At 44.1% G+C, this 11,082-nt stretch overlaps 1 protein-coding gene across 4 annotated transcripts; it reads right to left on the bottom strand.

The window, feature by feature from the left end:
• Nucleotides 1-306: 306 nt before the first annotated feature.
• pnpla4 (patatin-like phospholipase domain containing 4) lies at nt 307-6,388 on the bottom strand. 4 transcript variants are annotated; one of them, XM_080877910.1, is made up of 7 exons: nt 6,202-6,298; nt 5,753-5,941; nt 5,125-5,219; nt 3,219-3,354; nt 2,911-2,976; nt 1,824-1,976; nt 307-1,219 (listed from the first exon to the last, which is right to left on the bottom strand). In XM_080877910.1, exons 1-7 carry the CDS (start codon nt 6,271-6,273, stop codon nt 1,088-1,090), a joined length of 843 nt encoding a protein of 280 aa, XP_080734036.1. In that variant the 5' UTR covers nt 6,274-6,298; the 3' UTR covers nt 307-1,087. The 4 variants fall into 4 exon arrangements, with proteins under 4 accessions (XP_080734036.1, XP_080734037.1, XP_080734035.1 ...); XM_080877911.1 differs by lacking the exon at nt 6,202-6,298 and adding an exon at nt 6,325-6,388 and having other exon boundaries at nt 1,078-1,976; XM_080877909.1 differs by having other exon boundaries at nt 1,078-1,976; nt 6,202-6,311.
• Between the last annotated feature and the right edge of the window lie 4,694 nt (nt 6,389-11,082).

Below are 11,082 nucleotides of genomic sequence, written 5' to 3'. Positions count from 1 at the left end.
GTTTGCAGCAGATCTTCACAGATCTCTGTTACTAATAATGTTTAACTGACTACGATACAACATTCAGGTTCTGTACTACTCAGGACTGTTCATGATGCACATCCCTGGGTGGACTTCTGCACGTCTTGAGCCTAAAATGAAGCTGCGGCGCTCCCTGTCACTTTCGTCAGTATGCACAGTATCTATGATGGATTTCATACGGCATCATGTCAGCACAGACGTGCTACATAAGAGACGATAAGGGAGCGAAGACATCCCAACAGCCGGCTCGGGTCTGAGAGAATAATGACAGCGACGACAAGAACATTATTATTTGACATTCCTTTGTTTACTCGTTCAAATCACTCATTTTACAACAAACATCATTTAAAGGACATCAAAAAACAGAACACATGGAGTTCCTGGTTTTAAAGATCAGCAGCACCGACAGCCCCATCGCAGCCTTCACACTGCTGTTCACCAAAAAGACTGTATAGAAAAGATGGAAATGCCACTGAGGGTTCCTGGAATATCCTGATCCCAGCCCGTCCTCTGCAGTCTGCTGCATGTGTGTAACTGCTGCCTCGCCTGGCTGAGTGCAGAGCAGCTCTCGCACACACCAAGTCGCTCCTGAAGGAAATCAAACGGTGACCCAGCAGCAGTCAAACCTGCACAAACATCCAACCCTTCAAAGACTCGTGCTGCCTCGTGTCCTGGGGGAGCCGCCGGCATCCACGAGGGCGGCACAAACCTTTCTGTGAGGCGGGTCACGGATATCCGATATTTTTCACTTTGCTTCAAGTCAAAAGAAAAGAAACTATGATAAAAGTCCAGGTTCACATGCTGTCACAGAGAGGACGCCTGTGTGATCAAAGTAATCTGAGTGAAGCCCACAATGTACCATCTTTCCAAACATGCACCAAGTCAAAGGCTGAATCACTTCAACATCACTGCATGCAAACATCGGTGCAGTTACTTTTCTAGCATGTGTCTGTTTCCTGGGTGAGTAAAATCACCCAGGAAGTACGTATAAATACAGAAAATGTTTATTCCTTCTTGGTAAACGACACTCCAGGCTTCACACGCTCCATTTGTCCATGTGTGACGCTCAGCCCATCCAGCCCTCTCTCTTTAAGAACCTCACGGCGTCCGTGAAACCTTCTTCACATAACGAACGCATGGCGCCGGCGGACGGAGGGAACAGAGCCTGATTCAGACGTTTGAGGTTCTCCACGGAAAGCTGAGGAAGCCAACGGAAAGACTGCGTTCACATCAACAAAGTGACAGAAACACGTCCTTCTGCACGCACACGCAGCCATTCACGGCTGGACGTGCTGCACTTTGTGCTGTGAGCTGGATCAGGTCAAATAACATCTACAGCTCGACTTCATCTTCTAACGAGATCAAAAGATTTATGGTTCTGGCAGCACATCTAAGATTACAGAACTCTTTACCTTTATTATTAACGTAATGTCAAAGACTAATATCTGAACTGTGACTGTGTGAAGGACACCGGTCAGTTCTGTCTGAACGCACCCTCCACATATCTGAACATGACTCTGTTTCATAACTGCAGCACTTTGGTTTCGGACTCTCCGGAAATTTGAAGCTGCTGAAGAAGCTGAATACAACCAGCAGGTTGGAGCACTGGGTGGTGGTGGTGGTGGTGTGCTCCACGTGCACTGACAGGAAGTTCACAGAGTGAGAAAGCTTTGTTGCCTGGCACATATCTTTAGCACTATTAGCCGTACACGCTGCTCAGTTATGGTAAAAAGCTGAAGGTGGAGAATAATCTGGGAATCCAGGTTTCTCCTTACAGACCAATCAGATGCTCCGGTTCTCACCATTATGTTCATGTTGGCCAAGCTGAGTTGAGTTTTGAACCGCCCCCTGTGGATCGGACACACATCCTGCCGTCCAGCAAAGGGTGACACCGTGATGGTTCGTCCCACAGGCAGGATCGGCAGGCTGTCAGTGAATCCTCCATCAATCCATTTCTACAGGAAACAAAGAGCCTTCTGGTCACACAACAGCTACAAAAAGGTTTAGAGCAAAGAAAGCTGTTTAGACTTTCAGACAATCACAAACATGCTAACAGGACAGGGAAGCTGGTGTGTTTTATCTGACGTTCACACTCTGATGGATGGCCTGGAGAGAAAAGCAGCCAGGGGTGGAACCACCAACCTTCTGATTAGCAGATGACCTGCTTGACATCCTGAGCTACAGCTGCATAAATAATCCTGTCATTAAATACTTTGTAGACAAGCCCTGCAAACCTGAACTTTCCTACAACCCAACCAGCACGGACACGTTCAAATCTAGTGCACGAAGCAGCCGGAGCAGAGAAAGCTGTCCGCTCTATGACTTCCACGTGATGTCAGGTTACATCCACGTGAGAACAGCACAGGCCTCGTGGATTTACAGCGAGTGGGTGTGGCGTGTACCCTCACCTGAACCAAAGGAACAGGGTTTCCACTGGTTTCCAGCAGTAAGAGCACATCTGAAGAGGACCTGTTATGTGCTATTTGAAGGAAAGGCCTCTATTAACTTCAGATGATGCATCGTCGTCCACAATTCATGTGTAAAAGTGGCTCAAGACACATTCAAATATCTTCTTTACCAGGCATTTTGGCTCGTTGTAACAAAACCTCCGGTATTATTCAGAACCTCTTTCATGCCCACATGTTAAAGCTCATTTTAACCCTGGACTGTGATATCTGGCTGTTGTCTTTACCAGTAAAGAGTAGAGTTGACATGTATTCAAGCATTCCTCACACTCAATAATCTACTTTTGTATGTTTAACATTTTCTAGCACCGAACACTCTGAAGTCAGCAAAGCATTCGATTTATCAGTCTAGCAAGCTGTCGCTCGTTCCTGCGGAACATCATGAACCAATTGATTTTGTTCTGACACCGGCATAAACCCTTACCTTTCCTCTGAGCTCTACTGGTTTGAGTCCAGCATAGACTGGGACAAAGCAGCTGGCTAACAGGACCTGGACAGGTACAAGAGGGGGACAGTTATCCGGCAAAAACACTTGGTTCGGCAGCTCGTCGCTCAACATTTTGGTCACGAGGCGCGTGCAGTCAGGTAACAGCTCATATACAGCACGGTGTCATTTATAGTAGTAAAAGCACTAAACTGAAGACTGGAGAGAAACAAGGCTGTAAAACAATCATAAACATTTATGACCATGTTTGAAACGGACTGTGTGTGTTTACAGAGAGGGGTGCGAACCTTTATGAGCTCCTCCCTGGAGGTAAACGTCGACACGCTGTGGTTCGTGCCACTTTCTGAGTGTGTTATTGAGACGTAGAGGCGGTCAGTGGCCAGACTGTGAGCCTCTGTGGGGAGAATCTCTTCTATCCCCTCCCTGTGGGAAAATCCACACGCAGATGTTCATTTAATGGAATCATCTCCACAGGGCATCGTAAACACTGTTTTACAGGGACGTGCGATTATTAATCAAGCTATCAAGCACTTACACTGACCGAAGCCTGCTGGCCTTATTCAGCTGCCGTGTGCCTTCCTCACACCTCAGCTTACACTTCAAGCATAGATACTGACAAACTAACCGCCAGCAGCAGGTCGCCCCCTGCCTCTTTACCTGTTTTCTGTGTCTATCACAAACTCGGTCAGCAGCAAATGAAAAATCATTAAATATGAATAATTTGATGAGTTTTAATAGCATACACACACCTGAGACTAAAGCTGGAAGAATTAGGAATACTAGGCCAAGATCAGCAGCTAAGAAGCTTTGACGTGCTGCAGTCCTGGGTGCTGTTTGTCGTTCTTAGATTATTATTCAGTTTTTCACCTTTGTGTGCTTTCAGCTTCAGTTACTGTGTTTGTCCTTTGAGACGTGAGACAGTTTCATCGTGGTCTTGATGGTTTCTGCGACTGCACTCGGGGACACATTCAAAGTTTGACCAATTTTCCAGACTGAGCTTCAGTTCTTAAAGTAATGATGGGCTGTTGTTTCTCTCTACTCCGATTGGTTCTTGTCATAATATGAACTCTAACAGTTGTCAAATAGGGCTGTCAGCTGTGCACCAACCTGACTGCTGCACAACCGATGGTGCCAACGTCATTAAGAAGGCAAGAAACTCCACCAATGAACCCTGACAGGCTGTGAGGTGAAACCATGTCAGGTGACGACATCATGAAGCTCACTGAGAGAAGGCCGAGGGTTTGCAGCTGTCGACACAGCAGAGGGCGGCTACTGTCAGGAATCTAAATATATTGAATGTCTTCGGTTTATCTACGATGTAGAAAGTAGTAAAAATAATGAAAAATCATTAAATGACAAAGTGTGTCCAGACGTCTGACTGGCAGTGTATATAAATATAATAACTGCATTAAAACTAAAAAACTAAACTGAAGCATGAAACCGCACAGTGCAAGCAAACTGGAACCAAACAAAGCTGAAAACAAAAAGATGAAAATTAAAAAGCCATTATGACTCTGATTAACAGACCTGCAGCTGAGTCTTTCTGACAAACGTCCCGAGCTCACTGACAGAAAGCACGTGTTAAGAGTTCAGTCGAATCTTGTTCTTCCACAAAGTCCTGATCGCACCCGGGCCAAACACGTCTTGCTCAGGCTCCATTCAGCCAAACAGTGACTTGTTTAGAAAGAACCAAACATCTTTGCACAGCTACAGCTGACGGTGCTCCAGGGTTACGTAGTTTGTTTAGTCCTGACATGAAGTATGAACTGTGGGAATGTTTGAAACAGGCTTGTTAACCCATAGATACTACTTGTGCTTCATGCCTGCTGAATCTGAAGAGACTGACTGGTTTGGTAAAGGCTTTAGCTTTCTGACCTGATAATGGTGTAAGGTACAAAACATGAGGATCATAAAAGTAACTGCAAGTTAACCTCAGGGGATAATGAATCTGTCTATTCCACTGCTACTGTGGCATTAAACAAACTCAGTGCACCTTCCACTGCGTGACACAGAGCTATGACGCTGCAGCAGGTGGAAAATATCTCCACAGTGTTTTCAGTGTTTAAGCTGGTCATTGACCACCAACCAGTATTCACAGCAACACGTGTTGCAGGTCCACAATGGGAGACATCAACACCTCCATCGTGTAACATTGCCCGGTGATTGTTGAGGAGACTTCTGCTAAGTAGTTACCGGAGTGTGAGCATAAAGTTGTATCCTGGTGTGACGGCCCCAAACCGCTGCTGTCTCACACCGTCAGCAAACCTGTAGGTGAAGTCTTTGCAGTGCTGGAAGAAGGAAACAAACACCATGATGAAAGCACAGTCATATCATTCAGTCACTAGTGTAACAAAGCTCATTCACTCAGCTCTACACTCACAGATTCATTTTTCCTGCACAGCTGGTGATTTATCTCAATACAATCAAAGTCTGAAATCTGCAAAACTAACTGAGAACAGAGGATATATGAGCACAGTGCGCCTTGTAAATAACATTTCACTCAATCGCTTGTTGTTCATCTAGATTCCTGAATTTACAGCTAATTACTCACTCTGAGTACGCTAACATCTGAGTTGTTATTTTATAGGATCGGCTGTTACAGTGTGCATCACTAAAACAGACGGTTCTTCAAGTGTGTGACAGCAAGTATCCCTGAGCATCATTCACCCTGACAAAGTCTTTAGTCCCGTACACACACATATAAAAACTGCCAGTACTAAAGAAGAAGCAAGAATCAGGAGCGAGAAATAGTTTGTCTCCATTTTGCTCAGAGACCAGAGGGTTTCACTAACCCCACATACCCCTGGACTGTACACGATACCTCCAACTTTTCAGGAGCTGTGACCATTACAGCAGCCACCAGTGCCCCAGCAGAAGCACCTGCACAGGCCCCGAGGGAGCCCAGCAGCTTGTGCCCATGCCGGAGAAAGGCCTCCATGGCACCCAAGTGATAGATCCCCAGGAAACCACACGCAGCAAAGGACAGATTCAGGACCGTCATCATTAACACCTGCACAAACATGCAAACATGACATGAGTCACACGTGGCGTTGTTGAGTCCAGCCGTGTGATTACTGCAATTTAGTGCCACATATACGAGTAGCACGAATAAACCAAGAAGGCAGGGAAGTCTGACCCCTCCGCCCTGCTGCAAACATGACTGCATGAAAGCACGTGTCCATTAGAAAGCCTTTTTTCACTCCTCATCGCGTACGCGCCAAGCTTGTTACTTGTGTAAACTTCAGCTTTAGGGCCAAATGCTTATCTCACCGTCGTGATCGTATAACAGGACAGAAAAGCAAAGCTCGCTGAAAACACACACAAAAAGTGACGAAAGCACATTTCCTATAACGCGGTTAATGCTGAAACCATCACTGTCAACATACTGAGTACCTTTTCTTGGAGAACCAGCCGTTTTCAACCTTTCTGTGTACACCGGAAGTAAACAAAGCCCTGCTCCTGAATTCAAAATAAGACCAACCTCGCGATAACGCGAGTTCAACTCTGTGGATGGGGGGCCAGGAGTGACAAAATGAATTAATTAAATACACCAATAAATTATTAATTAAATGTGTCAATAATTAAAATTAAGATGTGAAACAAATAAATAAATAATTTTTTAAATGTTTTAAATTAAATGAAGGGGCATTTAATTATTGAAATATTTATTTAATCAATTAATTCCAATTTCTTGACAAATCTTGACAAACCGACCAGATATTTCAAGACTAAAACACTACATTCCCGGCTAGAAAAATATTCAAAGTATATTTGGTGACATACAAACAGGGTATTTCAAAGTACAGTTCAGTTATTTCCACATGTCCATTGTTGGCACTGAGAAACACCCACTAAAACATGGCCACCAGGCCAAAGCAATGGTGTTGACTCCACCCCCTGACTTTGATGGGTGAGGCTGACAGATAAAATAAATTCATGAAGACAGCCGCAGGGTCAGGGTAGATACACCATTAAATAATGCTTTAAATCTGTTAATAAATAATTAAAAATTTAAATAAATAAATAATTTAATGTGTCAATATTGTAGTAATTAATTAATTGTTAATTAAATGTGTCATTAATTTAAAAATTGGAAATGAAGACATAAATAATTGATTACATGTTTTAAATAAAATGAATGGGCATTTAAATATTTATTGAAATATTAATTAAATTAATTAATTCCAGTTTTAATTATTTAATGAAACGTTTAATTAATTATTTAATGGCATATTTTAGTCACTCCTGGCCCTCCAAACTCTGGCGCTAAACACATGCATTCAGCTCAGTTCAGTTTTTTTCTTTTCTTTGGCTACTGCAGGTGATGGCTGTAGCTCAGGAGGTAGAGCAGGTCATCTGCTGATCAGAAGGTTGGTGGTTTGATTCCTGGCTCCCCCAGTCTTAACCCCCACCAGTATGAAAGTGTATGTTTGTTAGAAACCCCTGACAAAGTGTAGAGTGCTTGTGTGTATGATGTGGCATGCTGTATAGAGCGCTTTGAGTACTCCAGGAGAGTAGAAAAGAATCAATTTCTTTAGCTTATAATATAATAATGTTTTTGTTTGTTTGTTTTTTGATAAAGACACAAATCGCCATAGCATTATGAAATCTGTCTGCTTCTCTGAGATAGAAGAGTGGACTGATTTTTTTGTGTTGTTGTTGTTTTTCTGGTCAGCATGTATAGTCCATAAACTCATGAGAGTACTGTGCAACATACCAACCTCACAGACCATCAAAATGTATGTTCAAAAGTGAAAATCCTTCTAATGTCCACACGAAATTTAATCTGAACTCTAAATTAATGAAATTAAAATTTAATAAACCTTTGCCTGCCATTAGCAAAACTTTATAATTGAATAATCTTATTATAGAACATAATTTTGAGTATTGCTGTCTTGGCATTTTGCTACTTCAGAACGAGCACCTGGTCCTCACTGAAACTGCTTTGGAAAGTGGAACAACAGAGCAAATGTTGAAAACCCATGTTGTGTTTTTAATGTTTTATTATCTGTGTTTTATGGTGTGGCTTTATTGGATCTTTTCTTATATGTATTTTACAAGTTCTTAAATTTACTTTATTTGCACTTGCTTATTCTAGTTTCTATCAAAGACGTTTCGCTAATGATTTACTGTATACAACTCATTCTTTCTTGGCACATTTCTCTCACTCCTTCAGATTTGATGGTTTTCTGGCAAACATTATAACAAAATCATAACAGAAAACATACTCAGAATAAACAAAAGCATAAAGAAACACTGAGTCGGCAGACTCAGGACCATGACACTGACATGGTTCACATCTACTGGCTGAAGAAGCTGACTGCACTCCACAAGCATCTGGCAGCACAGATGAACCAGCTGCCAGTCGATGAGAAACACCCAGAACAGCTAACTGTAGGCCGGACAGTCATGTGTCAGGCACAGTTACACTGGCTTGCAAAAGTATTCGGCCCCCTTGAATTTTGTCACATTACAGCCACAAACATGAATCAATGTTATTTGAATTCCAGGTGAAAGACCAACACAAAGTGGTGCACACGTGAGAAGTGGAACGAAAATCATACATGACTCCAAACAGCAGCACGGTGGCACGGTGGTTAGCACTGTTGCTGCACAGCAAGAAGGTCCTGCGTTCAATTCCACCACCAGGCCGGGGTCTTTCTGTGTGGAGTTTGCATGTTCTCCCCGTGTTTGCGTGGGTTCCCTCCGGGTACTCCGGCTTCCTCCCACCGTCCAAAGACATGCAGCTTGTGGGGATAGGTTAATTGGATAATCCAAATTGCCACTAGGTTTGAATGTGAGTGTGAATGGTTGTCTGTCCCTGTGTGTTGGCCCTGCGCCAGACTGGCGAGAGGCAGGGTGTACCCCGCCTCTCGCCCTATGACAGCTGGGATAGGCTCCAGCGGGGCGCTGGAGCCTGAAAAAGGATAAGCGGAAGCGAATGGATGGATGGATGGACTCCAAACATTTTTTACAAATCAATAACTGCAAAGTGGGGTGTGCGTAATTATTCAGCCCCTTTGGTCTGAGTGCAGTCAGTTGCACATAGACGTTGCCTGATGAGTGCTAATGACTAAACAGAGAGCACCTGTGTGTAATCTAATGTCAGTACAAATACAGCTGCTCTGTGACGGCCTCAGAGGTTGTCTAAGAGAATATTGGGAGCAACAACACCATGAAGTCCAAAGAACACACCAGACAGGTCAGGGACAAAGTTATTGAGAAATTTAAAGCAGGCTTAGGCTACAAAAAGATTTCCCAAGCCTTGAACATCCCACGGAGCACTGTTCAATCCATCATTCAGAAATGGAAGGAGTATGGCACAACTGTAAACCTACCAAGACAAGGTCGTCCTCCTAAACTCACAGGCCGAACAAGGAGAGCGCTGATCAGAAATGCAGCCAAGAGGCCCATGGTGACTCTGGACGAGCTGCAGAGATCTACAGCTCAGGTGGGGGAATCTGTCCATAGGACAACTATTAGTCGTGCACTGCACAAAGTTGGCCTTTATGGCAGAGTGGCAAGAAGAAAGCCATTGTTAACAGAAAACCATAAGAAGTCCCATTTGCAGTTTGCCACAAGCCATGTGGGGAACACAGCAAACATGTGGAAGAAGGTGCTCTGGTCAGATGAGACCAAAATGCAAAACGCTATGTGTGGAAAACTAACACTGCACATCACTCTGAACACACCATCCCCACTGTCAGATATGGTGGTGGCAGCATCGTGCTCTGGGGGGGCTTCTCTTCAGCAGGGACAGGGAAGCTGGTCAGAGTTGATGGGAAGATGGATGGAGCCAAATACAGGGCAATCTTGGAAGAAAACCTGTTGGAGTCTGCAAAAGACTTGAGACTGGGGCGGAGCTTCACCTTCCAGCAGGACAACGACCCTGAACATAAAGCCAGGAAACAATGGGATGGTTTACAACCAAACATATCCATGTGTTAGACTGGCCCAGTCAAAGTCCAGATCTAAATCCAATCAAGAGTCTGTGGCAAGATCTGAAACTGCTGTTCACAAACGCTGTCCATCTAATCTGACTGAGCTGGAGCTGTTCTGCAAAGAAGAATGAGCAAAGATTTCAGTCTGTAGATGTGCAAAGCTGGTAGAGACAGACCCTAAAAGACTGGCAGCTGGAACTGCAGCAAAAGCTGGTTCTACAAAGTGTTGACTCAGGGGGCTGAATAATTACACACACCCCACTTTGCAGTTATTTATTTGTAAAACATGTTTGGAGTCATGTCTGATGTTCGTTCCACTTCTCACGTGTGCACCACTTTGTGTTGGTCTTTCACCTGGAAGTCCAATAAAACTGATTCATGTTTGTGGCTGTAATGTGACAGAATGTGGGAAAGTTCAGGGGGCCGAATACTTTTGCAAACCACTGTATGTGTTCTGTTTTATTTGTCCTGTTTCTTTATGAAATCTCACCAACAGGTGGTGCTATTGTTTTTTTTGATTCCCTACTTTGTGTGTTGCAGTAGCTAATTAGGCTTTTGTAAAACAGGGAGGGACTCACTTGTGCTCTCAGGGTTGAAAGTTGAAGAGGTCAGATTTGTTATTATTTTAGAGGCACCCTTCTTTATTAGGAAACAGTGCCTGTGAGAATTTGTTCGTCGAAATGACCCTAAATATCTTTCATAAAAAATCACAGCCGTATTGAAAGAAGCACAGTGATCATTAGAATTCTTTTCACCAACTTAAGACTGCATATAGTGACTATGCAGGTTCCATTGCACCTTGTCTGCTTTGTACTCTATGAGCGTGTCAGGTGTGTAGCTAAACTGTGCAAAATTTCTCAACTGCATTTGTTTTTGATCTAATCTAGCACCAATTATGTCTAATGGTAAATGGCCTGTATTTATATAGCGCTTTACTAGTCCCTAAGGACCCCAAAGCGCTTTACATATCCAGTCATCCACCCATCCACACACTGGTGATGAAGCTACATTGTAGCCACAGCCACCCTGGGGCGCACTGACAGAGGCGAGGCTGCCGGACACTGGCGCCACCGGGCCCTCTGACCACCACCAGTAGGCAACGGGTGAAGTGTCTTGCCCAAAGACACAACGACCGAGACTGTCCAAGCCGGGACAACCTTCCGATTACAAGGCGAACTCCCAACTCTTGAGCCACGATCGCCCCACCCCC

This window comes from Rhamphochromis sp. 'chilingali' (assembly GCF_963969265.1).
Source record: "Rhamphochromis sp. 'chilingali' genome assembly, chromosome: 3".
In the NCBI taxonomy this organism is placed as follows: Eukaryota; Metazoa; Chordata; class Actinopteri; order Cichliformes; family Cichlidae; genus Rhamphochromis; species Rhamphochromis sp. 'chilingali'.
The sequence above is the reverse complement of the archived record's forward strand: the minus strand, read 5'-3'. Positions and strand labels throughout refer to the sequence as shown.